Source organism: Hippopotamus amphibius, chromosome 9, assembly GCF_030028045.1.
Source record: "Hippopotamus amphibius kiboko isolate mHipAmp2 chromosome 9, mHipAmp2.hap2, whole genome shotgun sequence".
Lineage (NCBI taxonomy): Eukaryota > Metazoa > Chordata > Mammalia > Artiodactyla > Hippopotamidae > Hippopotamus > Hippopotamus amphibius.
In genome coordinates, this window is record NC_080194.1 from 23,614,893 (window position 1) to 23,637,910 (window position 23,018).

Consider the following 23,018-nt stretch of genomic DNA (forward strand, 5'->3'; position numbering starts at 1 on the left):
AGCTATATTAATAGACTGAGGAATAGGAATAGGGTTTCTGCTCAGATGCCCAGCACTTGAATGCTAACTACTACTAAATTATAAGCAAGATGGTTCACTTCATGAAAGTGTATTTACTTGACATTAAAATAAGTTTTCCTTGAGAAAAAAACTGAGGGGATTAAATCAGGGAAAGATTTGCAGATATATATAAAACGAACTTCAGTTCTCTAAAGAAACTTCCAAGTTGTTGGTACACTGATTACCTGCAAACATCTGCTCAGAGATCTTATTTCCTTCTGATTTTTAAAATGTCACTATTCTGAGGACGTGTTAAGTCATGCCCTAACATGTGGAAGGGTTTTTAAGAATAATATTTAAGTATTAATCTCTGTTGGAGTTGCATTATCATTGAGAGACTCACATGGCCTTTATTCTACTTCAAGTTCAAAGTCTGGAGTGGTGGAACTGAAAGACCCATATCAGAATACCAGCTCAACAGGATACAAAATTAACACACAGAAATCTCTTGCATTTCTTTACACTAACAATGAAAGATCAGAAAGAGAAATTAAGGAAACAATCCCATTCACCATTGCAACAAAAAGAATAAAGTGCCTAGGAATAAACCTAACTTAGGAGGTAAAAGACGAGTACTCAGAAAACTGTAAGACTCTAATGAAAGAAATCAAAGACGACACAAACAAGAGAGATATACCATGTTCTTGGATTGGAAGAATCAACTTTGTGAAAATGACTATACTACCCAAAGCAATTTACAGATTCAATGCAATCCCGTTCAAATTACCAATGGCATTTTTCACAGAATTAGAACAAGAAATTTTATGATTTGTATGGAAATGCAAAAGACCCCGAATAGCCAAAGCAATCTTGAGAAGGAAAGACAGAGTTGGTGGAATCAGGCTTCCTGACCTCAAACTATACCACAAGGCTACAGTGATCAAGACAGTATGATACTGGCACAAAAACACAAATATAGATCAATGGAACAGGATAGAAAGCCCAGAGATAAACTATGGTCAACTCATCTATGACCAAGGAGGCAAGGATATACAAAGGAGAAAAGGCAGCCTCTTCAATAAGTGCTGCTAGGAAAACTGGACAGCTACATATAAAAGAATGAAATTAGAACACTCTATAACACCATACACAAAAATAAACACAAAATGGATTAAAGACGTACATGTAAGGCCAGACACTGTAAAACTCCTAGGGAAAACATAGGAAGAACACTCTTCGACGTAAATCACAGCAAGATCTTTTGTGATCCACCCCATAGAGTAATGGAAATAAAAAATAAATAAGTAGGAACGAATGAAACTTCAAAGCTTCTGCACAGCAAAGGAAACTATCAGCAAGATGAAAAGACAACCCTCAGAATGGGAGAAAATATTTGCAAATGAATCAACAGACAAAGGATTAATCTCCAAAATACATAAACAGTTCATGCAGCTCAATATCAAAAAAACAAACAACCCAATCAAAAAATGGGCAGAAGAGCTAAATAGGCATTTCTCCAAAGAAGACATACGGATGGCCAAGAGGCACATGAAAAGCTGCACAACATCACTAATTCTTAGAGAAATGCAAATCAAAACTACAATGATGTATCACCTCACACTGGTGAGGATGGGCATCATCAGAAAATCTACAAACAGGAAATGCTGGAGAGGCTGTGGACAAAAGGGAACACTCGCACTGCTAGTGAGAATGTAAATGGATATAGCCACTATGGAAAACAGTATGGAGGTTGAAAAACTAAAAATAGAATTATCATGTGACCCAGGAATTCCACTACTGGGCATATACCCACTATAAATATTAGCTACAATCAATAACACGGCTATCAAATACATAAATAATAGATAGTCTCTACACTGTGATTCTTTACAATCTACCCAGAGAAGACCATAATTCAAAAAGACACATGCACTCCAATGTTCACTGAAGCAGCACTATTTACAATAGCCAGGACATGGAAGCAACCTAAATGTCCATCAACAGATGAATGGATAAAAAAGATGTGGTACATATATACAGTGGAATATTACTCAGTTGTAAAAAGGAATGAAACTGGGATATTTGTAGAGACATGGATGGACCTAGAGACTGTCATACAGAGTGAAGTGAGTCAGAAAGAGAAAAACAAATATCATATATTAACACATATATGTGGACTATAGAAAAATGGTATAAATCGACCGGTTTGCAAGGCAGAAATAGAGACATGTAAAGAACAAGCATATGGACACCAAGTGGGGAAAGTGAAGAGGGTTGAGGGGGTAATGAATTGGGAGATTGGGATTGCCATATATACATTACTAATAAGAAAAAAATACCAAATTGTACAGTCTAAATATATGCAGTTTATTGTCTGTTAACTATCTCAATAAAAGTTCTAAAAAAAAAAAAAGAATACCAGCTCAAGGCTTACTAACTTGATGAACTTGGAAAAGTCATTTTAATCTATATGAATTTTTTTTTGTCTGTAAGGTAGACATGAAGCTTACTTCACAATGCTTTTGTCAGCTGTTCTAAAAAGAAAATACCTTTGAAAGAGTCTGTGAGTATAAAAAGTTATATAAATATTAGCTACAATCAATAACACGGCTCTCAAATACATAAATTACAGATAACAGTCTCTACACTGTAATTCTTTACAATCTACCGATTTATCATCATCTATTTACTAGTCAGACTTTCTCTAGTTCCTGTGACAGCATGGAGAAATACTTGCATCCCTGAGAAGTTGTATAACTTGGTCAATGCCACATGATGAGTGGCTGAGGTGGTTCAGCTCGAAACGTTATACTGTGCCCCATGGTCCTAATATAGGAATGCCCTATGAGTAAAAGGCATAACAATGGCATTCTTCTGGCACTTCCAACATTAAACCTTCATAGTAACGCATTGGAGCTAAGAGAAATGAAGACTCCTATAGGAAGGAGGCAGGGGGTGCCATGACATTGCAATGAACAAAAACTTAAAAAGCATGGAATTTTAAATCACCAGAGAAGAATTCAAGTCCCAGCTGTCCCCCTTATTAGCTTTACAAACTTGAGCAGTTTCTTTAATCTTTTAGCCTAGGTGTCCTCATCTGTAAAACTAGAATGATGATAATATATCCCCCATGGAATTGTTATGAGATTTAAAAGAGAGATGATACAGTGCCTGGCAACATGTATTGGAGACTGTAAAGATCTATGCCACACAAAATACTACTGTCACACCAGTCCCATTCTAAGAAGAGCGTATCAACTAAAGTGTAACAAGGAAAGTTAGTGTCGCAGCTCACCACCACCCTGTTGATGGTATATAAAGGAATCACAGTGGTTCACTCAGAATTCAGCGTTCAGCTGCAGAAAACAACACACAAGAGATGAGCTCTGACAACTGTTAGAGACTTAATCAGCCTTGCCTTTTGGAGAAGGGCAGCAAAGGACAGTGTTTAAAATCCTGAGCTTTGAAGCACAAAGAACTGTTTAAAAGTCACATCTCTGAAACTTCCTAGCCCTATAATCTTGGTCATTTTACTTTACAGTTCTTAATCCCAATTTAATCCAAAAATGAGGGTAATCATCATTCATTCACAATTTCCTGCATGCATACTAAGTGCCAGGCACTATTCTGAGAGTTGGGCTACAGCAGCAAACACTGACAACAATCTCTGCTATCACGGTGGCCAACCTTCCAGTGGGAGAAGAAAGAATAAACAACATAGGTAAGTGCTATATTCAGTGTCTTAAATGTTGGTAAGTGCAAAAAGAGAAAAAAAAATAAATCAGAGAATGGAGGTCCTACTGATTGGGGCAAGATTTAGGGTTGCAATTTTAGTAAAGTGGTAGGAAAGGCCTCACTGAGACTGACAGTTGCATAGAGACCTGAAAGAGGTAAAGAAGTAAGCCACAGAGACACATGGAGAGAGAACATCACAGAAAGAAAAAAACACCAGGTGCAAAGAACCTGAGATATGCTTATATTCTTGAAAAATGGCAAGTGGGAATGGTACAGAATTATATAATAAAATTAGACAAGTGTACGGGTTTGGAGGATGTTGGGCAATGCCAGACTTCTGGGTTATGAGGTTTACATAACATACTATAATATATGTTGAGCGCTCAGTACAAGGTCTAGCCTAAATTAAGGTCTAGCCTAAGCATTATATAATAGCTATGTAGTTTAAATAGTGCCTTCACCATTCGGACTAAAGTCTTAGAAATTGGGGAAGTGTTACTGCTGCAAGAGACACTGAGAAAAATATATAGAGAAAAAAAATGTAAACATCTCTAAAACGCTAATCCATGGAATTTGTGGGAAGTTCATGTGACCATGGTATTTCCACATAACTGGAGACCAAATAGCTGGAAAAGTTAAAGCTTGCTATTAGGTACTTGAGATCATTTTATTGAAAGAGAATGCCATAATAATTTGCTGACAGTATATCGAAATGTGCTTAAAAGTGCAGTTCACAGTTCTTTGACTTTTCTGATCAAGTGGTCCAATCCAAACAGGACTACGTGCCAATTTAAGAATGAGGGAAGTACCATATCTGGGCAGGCTTACCTGGGTCAGGGGTATGTTAAGACAGGCTGGGGCTTATCTATGGGAGGAAGGAAGGACTTGCTTCTCCTCCTGAATTGAACCGTCTAGTTTGTGTTTTTTCATGTTTTCTTCATAGATGCTAATGTTTCTTTCATCCAGAAACATGTTATACAGATCCCACGTGATCTAGTTTACATTCTTTATCAGTAACACCTTGAAGTGGGAAGAATAGGACCAGGAAATTGATGGAAGAAAAATGGTTAAGACATAGGTCATTTTGGTTTGGAGACACTGTGGGTTAATAGTTGCTATATCAAGTTAATGTTTTGTAGGATTTTTTGTGGGAGGCAAGAGAAGTTAAACATACACGCTGGCTACGCTACAGGGATGGGTGGTAGGAAGAAAGGGGAGAGAATATAAGTAAACAGGCAATTAAATGTGATCCATTTTATGAAAGGGAAAAGAAAGCTGATATGGAGCACACAGGAGGGGCTTACCTTTGACTAGCAAGTCTGAAAAATATTTTTGAAGAGAAGCTTAAGTTAGCATCTAAGTAAGAGAACAAGAGAAGATGGGGGCTGGATGTGGTGGGAAGAAGGAAGGTGGGGAAAGAGAGGCAAAGAGTTTCAGGTAGAGCAAATACCCTGGACAGAGACCTGCAGTAGGAAGATCACTGCTTTGAGAAAATCTAAAAAAGTTCAGTGTGGGAAAACCTCAAGTTATTGATTATAACTTGAATGGGGAAGGGACTCAGAGTTCAGGTTGGAATTTACACCAAGGGAACTAGAAACCATTTCAGGTTTTTCAGCAGGAAAATGATTTGATTGCATTTGCATTTCACGGGATTATATTGGCTGCAATGCAGCAGAAAGAGCATTTTTTTCTGTGTGTAGGGGGAAAGAACAGAACTTGGGACCTGGAGACGTGCCTTCTGTTATCATTCCAAGCAAAATCCAAATGACAGTGGTTTAGACTAGGCAATAGGATGGAGAAAAAATAGATTGTGGTGACTGATTGAATGGGAATGTGAGGGAGAAGAAAACAACAAGGATAACTCTGATTACATATGATCTAAAAATACCAGGGATGAAGGTGTGTGATTGACAACAATAATTTTCTCATTTTTTTCCAAGATATATCATGATGACAGTATTTTGGCTTTGGAGACTAACATAAAAACTAAGAGATTCTTATTAAAGTATCTATTTGTTCAACAAATGTTTGGGGGCAACTGCTACATGCCAGGTATTTTCGTGGGCCCTGGAAACACAGCGGCAATAAGATAAAAAACTCTTGCCCTCATGGAGTTTATATTCCGGCTGGCCAGTCGGACCAGACAAAAAAGCATTATCATATCAGAGAGTGATAAGGGCTCTGATGACCATAAAAAGTGACAAGCAGGAAGAGAGATGTTATTTTACTTAGGGGTGAGGGTGTTCCTGAGGAGGTAACATTTGAGTAGAAACCTAAATGACATGAGGGAGCTGACCATGAACATATCTGGGGGAAGAACACTCCAAGAAACCAAACAGAAAGGAAAACATGACTGGAAGACAAGGTATTCAACTGAGGGGGAGCACAGTGAATAGTGAGGACAGAGAAGTACTAGACTCGGAGTGGGGCCCAGAGCATGTAGAGTCTTGTTGACCACTGTAATGACTTTGACTTTCACTGAGTGAAAATGGAGCGCCATGGAGGGTTTGGAGTAGAGAAATGACTGCATCTAACCTATTTTTTAATGATGTCCCCTTGGCTACCATGCTAAAGAGAGACGACAGTTGTACAACAGTTAACGGGAGATGAGTTAGGAGGCTTTGGCCATAATCTAAAGATGATGATGTCGTGCGCAGGAGTAGTAATGGTGGAGATCAATACAATATTTGGATTCCAAATACATTTCAAAGGCAGAGCAAGGATTTGGATGTGCTGTGCAAAAGAAGGAAATCAAGCACAATTTCGAGATCTTGGTCCAGAGAATGGAAAAGGGTAGATTTCATCATCAACTGGAAAGAGGAAGACCGTGAGAGAAATATTTGGAGAGGGAGCAGATCAGGAGGATTCTAGATAATTAGAGACCCTCAATAACCAATCTTTTCCATTACAAGCATACCTTGTTATATTGTGCTTGGCTTTATTGTGTTTTGTAGACATCATGTTCTTTACAAATTGAGGGTTTGTGGCAACCCTGTGCTAAGCGAGTCTGTTGGCACCATTTTTGCAAGAGCATTTGTTCACTTTGCATCCCTGTGTCACATTTTGGAAATTCTCACAATATTTCAAGCTGCTTCATTACTGTTACATTTATTACAGTGATCTGTGATCAGTGAATTTTTTTTTATTGAAGTATAGTTGATTTACAATGTGCTAATGCAGTGATTTTTGATGTTACTACTACAACTCACTGAAGGCTCAGACAATAGCATTTTTGAGTAATAAAGTATTTTTAATTAAGGTATGCACAGTGTTTTTTTGAGACATAATGCTATTACCTACTTAATACACTACAGTATAGTGTAAACATAACTTCTGTATGCACTGGGAAACCAAAAAATTTGTGTGATGTGCTTAATTGTGATAATCACTTCATTGCAGTGATCTGGAACAAAACCTGCAGTATCTCTGAGGTATGCTTGTATTTTAATTAATATCAGATACTGGTGATCAACATGCAAGCCTGTAATGTGTGTTATTGGCAGAAAGAACATTATAGGCAAAAGCTCCAAGATTCTAAAAAGTAAGCTACATTTCAGTGACCCTAGTAGTTTAGAATGGGCTGGGATTTAAGATGTATGTGGAGGAGAAGGAGGAGATAAAGCTGGAGAGGTAGGCAGAGGTCCAATCAGGGAGGTCTTTAGATATCATGCTATGGAAGATGGACTTTATCTTGTAAGCACGGAGGAGCTACTGAAAGGTTTTCTTAGCAAGATTAATAAAATAATCTTCCAGAATCTCCCCTTATGGACTCAATCTTCTTGGTTAAAATTGCTGCCACCGATAGATAACTTTAAGGTCTCTATTAAACTGGAGAATGCTTTAAAAACACATTAGCCCACCAAGCCTGAAACTTATCTTCAACCACCACCAGAATGAATGCACAGATATTGCTATTTGATTCATCATATTTTGGACTCAAGTGAACATGTTCAGGCAACTACCTTTTCTAATCAGTGGATCCTATTAGGAGAGAGTGATGCAAATCGCAGGAGTTTACATTCTTTTTCCGCCAGTCTATTGGCTTCAATTAGGCTTTTTCCACATGATCTACAGTGCATTAAATATGCTTGGATGCAAAGAATGCTTGGATACCAGTTACTGGGGGAAATTTGTAATTTCTGAATTCCAGTTGGTCATATTTTTAAAGAAGTCTGCATTTCATTTCTGTTCAGCCATTGTGCTTCACGTTACAGGGGTGTTTGTATTTCCCAGGGCGAAGAGTTAAAAATGAGTCTATGAACCAAACTCCTGACTTTCACAGTTCAATAGTATGAGCTTGCCTGGTGGGGAGGAAGGACCGCTTGTCATCTAAATAGTCAGGAATTATTTTCTGCATTACTAACTAGATAAGGTAATCGCTAACAGCTTTCATTTATTTGATGGGGAATGTCAATCTAGTAAAGAGATCTGTGCTCTGTACTTTTCTTCCTGGAAAGCATGCTGATAAAGCTACTGGAAATACACAAAATTTCTATACTATACTATTCTTATTAATGACTTTCTTGTTAATGGGATTTTTCTCCTCCATCCTCAATATATTTTTACTCAGGTGTCTTTTAAATGAGATTTCAGCCGGAGTCATTACAACTTATCTATAAAATGAAAAGACTGGACCATGTGAAATTTAGGGTCCTTGTGTATACTCACTCATTTATTCATTTACCAAACATTTGTTGAATTCAAACATAATAGGATATTAAAACTGGATTTTTCCTATGTCAGAGTTCTGATACATAACAATATGTTACATTTCAAAGCTCTATGATAGACTACTTTTAGAACACTTTCAAAAATCAGCTGTGCCTACATTAACCATTAACCACCTTCTAGCTCTGTAAATAAAGATCTAGAAATTTAGCAAGGGACGGTGATGAGGCTAAAAGTGAGAACTTGGGTAGAGAGAGATGTTTGGCATGCTTCCAGCTCCAGGTCGCCCTTTCTTTTCTTTTTGCAGGAGAGAGAGGGAAGAACATCCTCTGTAAACTCATCCCAGGGTGACAGTTTTTCAAGCACATCTAGAAACGTCCCTGGATGGTTAGTGACATAGCAAATGGTATTTGATTTGTGCCTTAAGAGTCTAAAGGTTAATGCCTGGGTCTGGGCCTGCTTCGGTCACATAGCAGAGAAAAAAATAAAAGACATTAAGAGATGGCTGCACTTGGACTGAAGGAGGGGGAAAGTGTCTACTTTACTGGAAGCCTACAAAAGAGCATTAGAGTGTCACCCTAATCATACCTTAATCTCGCAGAGCAAAGGAGCCACAACACAGGAATGGCCTTTCACAAACTCAGAGCTAGAGAAGGATGAAAGGATTGTTATGTCAAGGCAACTTTGTTTGCAAGTACCTCGTGATCAAAGGCCCTCACCAAAGCACCTCACAAAGGAAGAACCAGCAACTGTGCATCTCTCATCCAGAGAGCCTCAACACTAGAAAACCACTGTATAGGTTACATGAGACCTTACCCTCTTTACCATAAAATTATCTCGCCCAGGGTGAGATTCCTGACACCTGTGAATTTTAAAATGCAATATTGAAAGAAGAAAAGAGAAAGTGTCCACATCTCCTCGCTGCAGACTTCTCAGACTGCAGCAGGCTGAGGAAGTGCCTGTGTGCCAGGCACTCTACCAAATGTCTTAAACAGACTATCTCACTTAACCTCACAATAATGTTATGCAATAAATAATACTGACATCCCTTTTTTAGTGGTGAACTGAAGCTTAGAAACATTGCATATATCTGATCTAATATAGATTCTGGCAAATAGTGGAACCTCACTGAAACTGAGCTAGAATGGCTTCAGAGAGTGTGTTCTTACTCCTATTTTATTCTGTTCTCACCTTATGCACAACAAAGATGCTGAAAGGAATATATAAATCAATGCACATCATCAAGTAGGAGATTATGGTTTATTGCTCACAGAAGAACATAATTTATTTAGTCTTGCATATCATCTGTTAGATTTAATTGCCCTTGAACACAGGTAATGCGATCAAGATGCAACAGATTATTGGAAAGTGTCTAAAATTCGGATTCAGTCATACATGAGTTAGAACCACACTTCACTACTGACCAGCTGAGTAACACTTATACACATCCTCTTATATGTTCACTAGGGTGGGACCAGCTGCCTCACAAGAAATAATAAATGCAAAGGTTGTGACTCATAAATCCATGGGTAGTGGGCTGATGCAAGTTTCAGTCCACAAAGGCTAAATCATTCACACTGACAGATCTAGTGGCAGAACACAGGTCTCTGTCCTTCCATCTAGAACTCTTTACACTAACCCAGGCTGCATCTTTATAGTCCAAATCGCTGTTTGTGAACAAAAGGCACAGCTCCCTACATTACATTGAAATGACTTGAAAACTTTGTGTGTACCCAAGAGATGAGAATGAAAAATGGTTTTAGGTATTTTTCCAGATGTTTGAAACCTGGCAAAATGGTTAGCCTGGCAGGACCATGGACAGGGTTTTGAAATCCCTACAAGGAGCTCTGAGTGTTCAGTGACAGCCCCATCTTGGAGCCAGGGAGAAGTGTGTCAGATCTTTAGCTCAATTTCTCCACCACAGCTGAAAAAATTAAGTTGAGTGGGTGGAACTGAGAAGAGGAGAGGAACGAGATACTCTAGATTCAGCAGCTGACCCCAAGGCTGAGCTGCTTTAAAGATGAATGATCTCAGTGCTGGTGGGTTTGAGCTCCTCCCATCCCCCAGCGCAATGCCTCTCCTCAGCTATTCTCTATTTCTGGAAACAACCAGTGCAAGGAATAGTTCCACAAACACATTTATACTCATCTGACTTTATGAAATTTTTAAGAGTATCAGCATCTATCCTTTTTTGACGGTTCAACTGGGTGGACAACTGGGAGAAACCTCAACTCCTGGTACTTCCCTTTTGTATGATGCCCCCAAAATCCTGGTTACACTTTTCCGGGCACCTATTAGCTACATAACAATAGCAGCAACATTAATAATAGATGCTGCCATTTACAGAGCATGCACCATGTCCAGACAACCTGAGAAAGCTCATGCTGAGAAAAGTGAAATAACTCTCCTAACTGCTAGGAATTTGCACTCATTCTCCTCCCAAATGCCCTCCCCAGAGTCCTGTGATACCTGGTAAGGAAATATTCTCTTCTCCATTTAGATAATGGAGCTGTTACCCACCTTTGTAAAGACTCAAAAATTTTCTCCAAAACAGAGGTGCACAGAGCAATAACAAATAGGTGAACACTGGTAGACCTCCATCAAAACTGGGGCAGGATTTAAATTTTGGAGAATAGACAAATTTCTTCTTTCTCACCATTCTTTCTACCTGATGGATGGACAATATACTCAGGGTAAACTATTACCCTCTGTCTACATATCTACAAGGCCCTGAAGCACAGGGAAAAGAACAGAATAAATTATCCTGCAGAAAGTCGTTTCCCTTTAGGAAAGGTTAAAAGACCCCCAGTCACTGAGAAAATTGAAGCCCTTTTCATGAATTTTAAATTCTCTTTATGTTAAGCTTTTAAAAAATCATCTCTTACTACAAATATAATTTATATTTATTGTAGAAAAATTAGAAATTTCAGATAAGCAAAGTAGAAAAAATAACTACTAATATTGTGAGCGGACAATGCTGTTCAACTTTTTTGCTATTTATTGATTTCCCAGAAATAGAAACAGACTCACAGATACAGAGAACAAACTAATGGTTCCCTGAGGGGACAGGGCTGGGGGAGGGGCAAGATAGGTGAAAGGGATTTAGACATACAAACCACTAAATATAAATCAAATAAATTACAAAAACATAATGAACAGTACAGGGAATATAGTCAATATTTTATAATAACTTTGCATGGAGTACAGTCTATAAATGCCAAATTACTATGTTGCACACCTGAAGCTAATATAGTATTATAAGTCAACTATGCTTTAACAAAAAAAGAGAATTTTCTAATTACAGTAAACCCAAAGTACATATAAAAATCTTTAAAAATGCTTTTCTTGTCTCCTAAAAATGCTTGTAATTTTAATATTATTAGACAGATATAAAAAATTTTAAAAGACTTCTTAAAATGCCATATCTAGATCAGAACTTGTCAACAGGGGTGACTCTGTCTCCCTGGGGATATTTGGCAATATCAGTAGACATTTTTGATTGGATGACTGGGGGTAGGTTCCTAATGGTATTTAGTGGGTAGAGTCCAGGAATGCTACCAAACATCCTACAACGCACAGGACAGCCCTCTGCAACAAAGAATTATCTGTCCAAAATGTCAATAGTGTCAAGGTTAAGAAAGCCTTCATTAGACAAGCTTGATACCTTATATTTAATCCCTACTTGTTGCTTGCAAATTTGCTTAATGCTAAGTAGAAAACTTATTCACTTCTTAGAGGATGATACTATGCTATTTTATGGTAAGTAACGTATCTCTGGATTTAGTATGACTCTGATTTTATATTTGAAAAGCCTCTAGGATCACTTCGTATTGTTTCATTTTGTGTTGTGTTTGGCTACTTTACATGATACCCTTTTAGCTCTCTACGATTACAAAGAGATTTCACTGGCAGACCTTTTCTGTCCTAAGAGTAACACGACTACTCTTCTTACTGGCTCTTCACTCATCTCTCTCTTTACACAACTCCATGTTAGATGTGAAACCAAATCAAAGTTAAGGGCACAGAGAAGAAACAAAATGTAAGAGAAACGCCAACATAATACATTGTCCAGAAACCAAGGGAGGTAAATGCTTGCATATCTTGAGTGGGGTTATGGAAAGGGTACGTTTATTAAAATCTTATCAATATAAAATAAATGCAGAGCTGTTCATCTCTGTGTTACACATCAAACATGAGTGGGATTTTCAACTTCATTTTATTCCAGATAGGAATTTTCTTTACTGATTTCAATGATTTAGCTGAATATACCTGAATTCTGAAAGGCTGTCACAAGCAATGAATAAAATCAATAATGGGGGGTGGGGCAAAAGAAATATTTTTAAAACTAAATATAAGTGGATTCTATATAACTCAAATGGAACCATTTAATTAGCCCTAAAATTAAAACAAACCAAATGAAACATTTAGCATAACCATGCCATAAGACATTCACGATGCATTTGTATTTTTCCTTTTCATCTTGTGTCTCAAGGCATCTAGCATCACTATTCAATGTCAAGTAGAATTATTTAATGTTTATTGCTAACAGTGAGTACGACAAAATAATTCTGACAGGATATGACACAGGTTTTTAGTGTTTTTCCTATAATTTACCTAGATCCCTTGCACACAACTGATTGGAAAAATATGTACTTTAGACTAGCCACAAAAAAATCTCATGGAATTAGAATACTGGTCAATATTAAATGGAATGGTTTTGCTACAGACGGAGGATAACATCACATACAGAGAAACCTTATTATATTCTAATTTTTTTACTTTATAGCAGCTGAATAAGTTTTCAAGAGTAAGTAATTCTCAAACTCAACTTTAGTATTTATCTAGGAACCCATGACCTGCCAATGTCTGTCTAACTTTTGCCTCTGGTCTTGATTTTGTCTTTTATTTTGATTTTTCCTGTTCTACATTATGGACCAGAATGTAAGCACTGATTCAATCAGCCACTTATTGAGCAGAGAAAAGGACAGAGGTCAAATCAGCAAGCCATCAGAAACCATAATGAATTCCTCCTAGGCTGCCACTGACTCAGGCCCTGGTCTAAGATCAATGCTCTCCTCCAATTCTTTATGATGTAAAAAGAATAAGAACTTTGAGTAGATGTTCTGGTAAAATATCACTATGACAATATAATAATGACTGGTTTATAACAAACAACCCAAGGTGCGTGGTGAAAACGCAGGTTCATGGACCATCCCCCAGATATTCTGATTCACCAGGAATCCAGATTTTACAGGAAGTTCATGCATTATCCCTTTGAAACACATGCAAGGGTTTATAATGTAGTTTGTGGAGTACAAGTTGAGTTTTATTCTCAGTTCTAACGCTGGCTCTATAGCATTGCAGAATTCACTTAATCTACCCAAGCTTTAGTCTGCCATCTATAAAATGGGCATAATAAGATCTATCTCTTTTGTTTGTTCTTAATATTAAAAAAATCATTTAAAAGGCCTCATGCATAATTAGTACATGATAAATGGTATAACATTAGTAATATTAAAATCCATCCTCGTCAACATAATCATCATCACCATTCTGTCTCTTATTAATTCCTGTATTCTAATTAGGGAAACAGCGGTTTTGGAGGAAATAATAAGAAACCTTTAGATTTTCTTTTTCATTTTAGAAAAACCTAATTAAAATCAACTGTAATACAATAAGGGCCTGTGTGCTAAGTGACTTTGCTTTTGACAAGAATCCTCCAGTTCCATGTGGTAATTCTCTCATGCGGCTCACAGGCAGAACTTGGCTCTTTTATACGTCTTTTTTAAAAAAACAAACCAAGTAATTATGACTTAATAAATGTGATCTGACTTGATGATATCACAAAATATGAAAACAATGATACACATTGTTTGTTGATTTCCTTGCTGAATAATTTATGTAGTTAAATTTCGACATGTTTTTAAAATGATCAGGCTGCCTTACAAATACACAGGCAGTACAATGTAATACATCAAACAAGTAAGGGTATAATAAACAGGCTCATTTAAAATTTTTATTATTTAAATTCAGAAACCTTTAACATGAAGGCAAGGAAGCAAGAGCTCTGCTTAGATCTTTGGAATTAGTTGAGAATATATTCCCCATCAACTAATAATAGTGATAAGGACTACACCATCATATTTCCATTTTTCTATGCTCTACTATGAGAAGTGTGATACTCCAGATGCAGAAAAGCATAATATAGTGATTTTAACCTAATGAAACTCATGGGAAAATACAATGAAAAACTCAATTTTACATGGCATAAACCTCTTGTTTGCACTAATACATACATTGGCACATTGGCACTGAATGTCAATTTCATTTACACACAGGTAGGAGAACTTCTCCAATTAATAAAAGAGCTGGATTTCACCAAATAGTGCCCAGTGTAAACACTACATTTATTGCAAATAGAAAGGTGCACATAATGGAATCTTACCAATATTAATTGGCTTATATTATCAGGTCCATGAATGATAATGTTCTTAATAAACCAATATTAGAATAAAATCCCAAGCACACCAATAAACCTGCTGCTGGAGTTATTTAATGTGCTTTTACACAAGGAGCACATGGTTCTAATTTAGATTCCGTGGACGCAGCAGATTGTTGTAACTCCAGTGGTTGCCTGTGACGCTACCCAATAGATGATAAGTGGGGCAGGTCAGTTCATCAGGCTTTATCTCTAATTAGCACTAAAAATGCATGCTGCAAACAGCAGCAGAGAAAAGATTTGACCTTGCTAAATTAGACACACTGGAAGGAGGGTAAAGGAAGCTCTGTTTTCAGAGGCAGGATGCCTGTTATGCAGTAATCAAAAGGTACCCAACTTGGGGAGAGCCACATCCACCATCAAGGCATAATATATCAAGTCAGCCCGCAGGACTATAGCTCCAGAGAAAGAGCCTCCATTCTCTCTGAGGCATAGCCTCTCTCTCCCTCCAACCACGACACACACACACACACACACACACACACACACACACACACACACACACAGAGGTTACCTTTCTCACAGTGGCTTCCTGTGAACCCAGAAGGACAGACACATTTGTTAGGAGCCACACATGTTCCGCCATATCTGCAGCCCTCTTCGCAGAATGCTGTCACAAAAAAAGAAGGGATTTCTCTCAGATAAAACGGCAATAAGGAAATTCATGGTAAACAACATGGGCATTGAAACAATTACTTGTCGCATAGGGAATACATATCTATGCTGAGTCATGGTACACAAAAAGAAATAAATGTAATAATACCTATTTCACTGGTTTACACGAGATTAATTGAAATAACGGATGTAAAGTATTCGGTGCTGAATGGTAGCTAGTATGAAGAGCTATTAGAATTGCCATTAGTATGATTATTGATATGTTTGAAAAAGAATAAATTCAGGAACTAGAAAGAATACCATTGGGATAAAGGCAAAGGCATTTAAAATACTCACTGTTTTGTAGATATGCTTTTTTACTAAGCATTTTTATTACAGTACAAAATTTACATTTTTTTAAAGATTTTTCGGTATTCAAAACAGGTTTTTTAAGGACATAATCAATTTACCTAAGTGCTTACTTTTGAATATTTAAGATGTTTCCAGCATTTCTATAATAAAAACAATGCCTTGTCCTTATAGGAAAAAAAAAAAAATGCTTAACACATCTCAAACAATTTCTTTAGGGAAAATGCCTCAATGTAAAAATTCTATTTCAAGGTGGGTGGACTTTATAAAGCTTTCTGGTAAACGCTGCAAAGTCATCCTAACGCCATCTCAGCACTGCCCTGCTAGCCTTAGATTAGTTCTCCTTATTACACACTAGCATAGTTCCACGCCCCTTTCCTTTGCAGTATTCAATGTAAATGTTTACTTATGCATAATTGATTACCATCTCCTCTTCCATCCATTGGACTCCAAGACCCATCAAGGCAAGTACTATCATTATTTTTGCTCCCCATGGCACTATAGTCTCAGAATCTGAGCCCACAGTAGATGCTCAAAAAATATTTGCTGAATGAATTAGCCTATATTCTGCAGGTTGTTCTGACAGGAAAACTCACGTTCTAAGAATTGTGCAACACCTCCATGTGAATAAGCTATTATCAAACCCTGCTGAATATCCAATAATTTTGTGTTCTAAACCTGCAAAATTCCTCATTAAGGAAGATGACTGCAACTTGTTAACGCAGAATTTCTTTTATTCACATGAGAGCTCAGTGAGCAAATGTTTTTATTTCTAATTGCCATTAGCAAATGCCACCCTGGAAAAATGTCATGGTTATATTTTGCCATCATCACATAAATAATATGGGTCTAACTTTAAAAAGCCCCATTATGTTCTTAGATAGTTGAATGCTAGTTCAAGTACACAGAACTTCTCACAATATTGTCATTTTCCACATCATTTAATGTCCCTTGGATGATTTAACATTCTGTAGCTTAGCAATTAATTGTGAGCTCCCTTGCTTCTGCCAAAGGACATATAGTGTGTACCTTGGCATTTGAATGCCATTTCCTTTTTCCAGCATCTCAGTATCCTGAGACTAAGAAAAAAAAAGTTTAGATAATATCTCCCTTGGAATGTTCATCAGAGACCAAAATATATAGAAATACATGTATACAAATGTATACAAAATTTCTTGTCCCCCAAATCACATATTGTGGGCTCTGGTGAAACATTTCAAGTAAGACATTTAGAGTAGAGCTCTGCATCAAAGTTAATAACAGAACAAGAAAAAAATTTTGCAAGCTAAAAATGACAGATGGACATGTGATAAAGAAAGTTTTCATGTGGCACCCAAAGAAGGCAGGGGCTTGGAAGCAGGAAGCTCAGTTTGAGTTTCTTTGTGGCACAAATAGCACTTGATCCAGATCTGTGTACACATGTGTGCACACACGCACGTGCATGCACACACACACACAGGTCAGCAGACCTGGTTAAGAGACTTGGTGTTGTTTTATTATACATGTGTGCTCTTGTTTACTCACCTCAAACAGATATGATAATAGGAGATTTTGTGAAGAAAGCATGGTATGTCTGTGATGTTCTAAAAATATACAGGTAGAATAAATAGGGTGCCATAAGGATGAAATGGGTTGATATTTATAAGGGACTTAAAAGAGTGTTTGGTACATAGCGTTAAAGTTTGTTAAATAAAATTAATTGGTAGTAATATTGTTATGACTCTGAAACTTGTACCAGAAACAAACTGTCTAATACTCAGACAATATAAACCCATCCTACAGGGTGTTCAGCTTCTCCAAGATGGGTTTAAGGCATCCCTTGTTCTTTGTGTTTGATGTAGTTTCTCATAGGAGTAGTAGTAGCCCTTATCGTGGAAATATCAGATAGGTGTTATTGTTTCCAAACAAAAATGGTGCCATGGGGGCTTGGAAATCGAGTGCCCCCTGTAAGGCTGCACACAGGTGGTAAGCAGCAGAGCCAAGATTCAAACAAAGACTTCTTTGGCTTCAAAGTCCTACCTCCTCTTCATAAGTTACAGTGCAGATTCATCTGCAGTCTGGTATTCACATAGGCAGGTTTATTCCTTTTTTGAAAAGTCCCATAAGGGCTAAGGGAACTGACTACAAATCAAAAGAAAAAAATGTCCCAAATTGCACATGTTGCATTGAAGAAGGGGTGTAGCGAGCTTTGCAAGTTCGTGCACCTATTATCTAAACTCCATTTTTGTCCATTTTAAGTCACATTTCACCCAATCGCACCTACTACTTTTATTGGAACTTATCAGGAGTAAAGGAGAAATTCACTGCCTACTTGAACCTTAGGTAATGTGCCAAAAATTTCAAAAAACACAAAAGCATAAAAAGGAGCATGTCATCCAAAACTTAAGCTACTCTGGAGAAATCAAAATCAGTGCAAGTTCTCTTTGAAAAGCTCACAAAACATCAAAACACATTAGTGTATCAGTCTAAAAATTGTGCATATATTATTTATATCTGGATAGGCCCTTCTTGATCAGCTATGAACATGGTATATTTTCCTGGTATTCATAGGACCTATAATTTCCACAGCATTACTTAGTTGATGGCATAATCAAAACAAGAAGCCAGATCACCGACTATACCTCTTTCTAGCTTATGAGAAGATAGGATGGTAGAAAACACACGGTCCAAATCCTTGCTCTATATGTATTGGCTGTGTCACCTAAGCAAATAATTTCACTCCTCTGCACCTCAGTTTTCTCGAGAGCAAAGCAATAGTGACAATTATGAGAACACCATGCTGTGCAGGTTCAATTAAACCACCTACGTACACCACCCAGCACAGGACATTGTAAGTGGAAGAAGCTGAAGACCTGGATGTGACTCTCTTAATTTACCACTCAGGTCTTTGCTTTTCCAAATACCAACACGAATAATGCACCAGTTTCTCATCTAGATTCTGGAGATGCAGCAGTGAAAAAATCCCTGTGCTGTAGCACTTATTCTTCAGTGAGGGCTCATTGTCACTTCTTCCTTGACTGGGTGACCACAGTAGTATCATGTGGTTTGCAGTGGGACTTGGAAACATAGCTCCTTTGCAAACTCAGAAAAACTCAGGCATCACGGGTATGTCACTCCTCTGTTGACTCCTTCTAGATTCCAAAGCATGGCTTGTAGACTGTGATATTCCATGAGATTATGAACTTGAATCTGTCATTATAATGCCGTTTGTTATTAACTTACTATCCTGGGGGAGATATTGGATCAGATGAACTCTAAAATGGTATGATTCTACTTCTGAAAGGACTCTTCCTACTGTGCGAGAAAATTAAAAAATTCAAAACTGAGGGAGTTTATCCACACAAAGACTACTTTTTATATTTAAAAAATTCTCAGCATGTGAAACGAAACTTGGACTTTAAGGGGAACAGAATGAGCAGGTGGGTTTGCAGGTGCCAGGTTTGTGGATGCCCAGTATCATCACCATGTGCTCAATTTGAGAAAAATAGTTTTACACTAATAAAAAAATAATAGCCCTTCAAGTTCTGCATGCTTGGCATGATCCTCTTAAAGTATAACTGGCACATATTTAGTTCTTAGGGACACCCTGTATTCTGAAAAAATAAGGAAATGTACAAGTTTCAACACCTTCTGGTAGAAGTAAACCCTTTTCCTTCCCTCCTGGCTTCTTTGAGGAAGCGCTTTCCTTAAGTTCATTTCTGCCCCCTCTTTGCCAGCTTTGCTCATTCTGTCCCTAGGGAGGTAGAGAGATTTATTCCATTGGTAAGTTTGGTAAAAATATATGTCAGGATGACGCTTCTTGGGTAGGAAAAACAGGAGGATGAGCTGAGAAAGACTGTATGATTAGGAGTAAATAATTTTTTACATTTCTAGTTTTATTTTATATGGTGAGTTACCAGGTATGAATTTCATTATTAAAAATAACTATCATGATATCTAAATAAATAAAAGCTGGCCACCATGGACTAATAGTTACAAGGTGTCATGAACCAGAAATTATAATTAATTTGATTATATGCACCTAAATTCCAAAGGGGGGAGAAAATATTTAAAATCTGGTCACGCTCAGAAAGACTCCATGCCTACACAGCTTCTCTCTTGTGAGAGAGAAGCGAGCTGCCTTCAAACGGTATCAACTTTCCTTACCTCCCTGATGATGCCTTTCTCCTTGGGATTCAGTGGGTAAGTTGGTCTTATTCTGTGTTTATTCTTAGCAAACCAGCTTGACTTACAGACTTAAACTCATGTTCTCCAAACCAGTTCTGTCAATAATAAATGGAAGATCACCGCCCCCCCCCCCACCATGTCTGCTTTTTGGTTTATTCCTCACCTTGTTCAGAATATAACATTTATCAAAGGTCTCCTCCAACATTTTGGTTGTCACAAGATGGCAGGTGGGGTCAGTGTGCTACTGGCATTTGGTGGGTAGAGGACTGGGATGTTGCTAAATATCACACAATGCACAAGACAATCTTGCATGGTAAAAAATTATCTGGCCCAAAACGTCAGTAGTGTTGCCGTTGAGAAACTCTGTTCCGACTTTACACAGTTAAGTCTATAGGGTTACCTCCAGGAGCAAAAATGAGCTTATTTTAATCCTTTTTTTGCACCCTTCCCAAAATCTCCCCCCAAGAGTGTAAAATATAAAGGTAAGAGTGAAAACCGTCCAGATACCTATTCTGATACATAAAAACAAACATCCAGATGTCTGCAATTCTCACTTTTCATATCATTCTGGTCTCAAGCGCACAATATACTGCACAACTTAATATTTAATTATTGGCCCCTAAATCACCTTCACTCCTATCACTTACTATTTGTGTTTGTACCTGTGGCTCTGCTAGCCTTTCCACTCTTCTTTTCAACAGTATTAATAATAATGACAACAATAGTGATGGTGAATTCCATTTATTGAAGACCTATTAAGTGTCTTATAGACCTAATATTCTGTTTCATCTTTACAGCGATACTGTGCGTGCGTCACGCTATCCTCCTTTTCAAGCGAGAAAGCTAGCTTAGAGAAGTAAAGTTTAAGTTATCAAAGGATGCACCACTGTTAAGTGGCATCCTGGTTTCAAGTTCAGAGTCCTGACCACATCACTAACCAGTCTCCATTTAGGGCTTGGCCACCTACTATGTGCAGATGATGTGCTGGGTGCTGAGAAGTCTAAAAGGAGACATGAACATTGTCCCCATCCCCAAGAAGCTCACAATCAAGTAGCAGAGTGTGACACATATGAAACCAAGCACATTAAAATGTGATCTATGCCACTGTAGCAGTATGAGTAAAGTGCTGAGAGAATATTGAGGAGAAGTGATTAATTTTGCCTGGTGCACTCAGGCAAAGCTTTACAACGGAGCTGGCATTAGAGTTGGGCTTGGAAGAAGGAATGGGATTTTTGTCAGGTAGAGAAGTACAGGAAAAAAGACAGTTCAACTCAAGGTTTTGTCCTGCAGAAAGGTACCAAATAAAAGAAGAAAATGAACAGGTGTTGATAACACACCAAGATTAGACATCGAACATTGGAATAGAATACAGTTAGCCACATGGAGAAGCTAGAGCATTTTACAATCTATGAACCATCCTCTCCACCGTTCCATCTCCCATCCACTTTCCAGATTTGTTACTTATCTTAAGGTACAATAGTACATGTCTGTGTATCTGCATATAGACTTTTCCATTTTTCTATCTATCATTCTAGTTAGTTGGTTTAATACAGTGCCCTGCTCATCATTTTTAGTACACCAAATAGTTAGAAATAAGTTTTATAGCAGAAACCCCTTACATACACACACAGAGAACCAGAAATATAAAATTTAGTATATGTAATGCATTCTGCTATTTTCTATCATATTGCCTTGCATTATACTGTATTGTATTGCCTTCCATATATGGTATTGTATTATATTCTGCTGCATGTAATTTATAAATGCAGCCATGATCCAGTGACTTGCTTTCCCAACCCACTAAAACCGCAGTTTAAACCATGCACTTGTTTCATACATTCTTGGTAATAGCCACATTTTTCTAGTCCATAGCATTTCGTGATAGGATAGAGTCACTTTTAGATTAATCTTGAAATCTTCAAGTTGAGATGTTGGTTTTAGCTCTAGAAAGACCGAAAAGATAAGAACACGTCTACAAGACTTATTTTCCATGGATGTAGTGACAACTGAGATCATCTGGCCTGCAAAGTTGAAATATTTGCTCACACGCCTTTATAGAAAATCTGTTACAGAAGATGAACTAGATAGGACTGGCATAGCTTGAAGGGAGAAATAATGCACCCTTTTGCATTGGGGGGGGAGGGGTGCTATATACATGCTTCTATAACTGTACTATGAGATTCTTAAGGGCCACAGTCATGTTTACTGCAACTCTGTCTTCCTCTATATCATCCTGAACTCTGGTGATACTGAATCCATATTTGTTGGTAGAGTAAATTAATTATATAGAGAAAATAAAAAGTTTGAGAAGACAGTCTTGTGTATAGACTAACTATATCATGAAATTTGAGATAAATATTTGACCCAGAATACTGCTAAACATCCTACATGTACAGGACAGCTTCACAAGGAATTATCTAGCCCAAAATGTCAATATGATGAGAGTCGAAAGAAGACAGTCCCTTAATTTTGTAATTAATAAATGCTTATTGAGTACCCTCTGTACCAAGGATTAGTCTGAGAACCAGGGCTGAAACAGACAGATAAAAACATGTCAATGTATGGGTTTATATTCTAGGGGGAAGATACAGAATAACAAAATAAACATGTCAGCGACATCGCAAGTTAGATAATGACAAGTGTTACAGCAAAACATAGAGCAGAGCGGGAGGATGGGAAGTGGAAATGTGCCAGGGGGGAAGCCTGTAATTGAACAGGGTAATCACAGAAGGCACTAAGATGGTGGCAACTGAGAAAAGACCCAAAGTGAAGAAAGAGTGAGGCAGGCAGTTATCAAGCAGGAGAGTGTTCCAAGCAGAGGACACCACAAGTGCAAATGTCCTAAGGAGCAGATTGTGAGGATCGCATAATGCTATACAGATCCTAGCAATCCAAAGCCAAAAGGAGGTAGAAAGAAGGAAAGGATTGTTTCTGCCTGGAAGGTTGAGGATGGCTCCACAAAGGAGCTGTTGCCTCAGCTGAATCA

The 23,018-nt window shown here is 37.7% G+C and overlaps 1 protein-coding gene across 3 annotated transcripts in view; it reads right to left on the reverse strand.

The window, feature by feature from the left end:
* The window catches only part of NELL1 (neural EGFL like 1), an 886,038-nt gene that overhangs the window by 230,673 nt on the left and 632,347 nt on the right, over positions 1-23,018 (reverse strand). For all 3 annotated transcript variants that reach the window (XM_057749117.1, XM_057749116.1, XM_057749114.1), the window contains one exon: positions 15,417-15,512. In XM_057749117.1, coding sequence (XP_057605100.1) covers positions 15,417-15,512 — 96 coding nt within the window. The remainder of the gene's footprint in view (positions 1-15,416; positions 15,513-23,018) is intronic.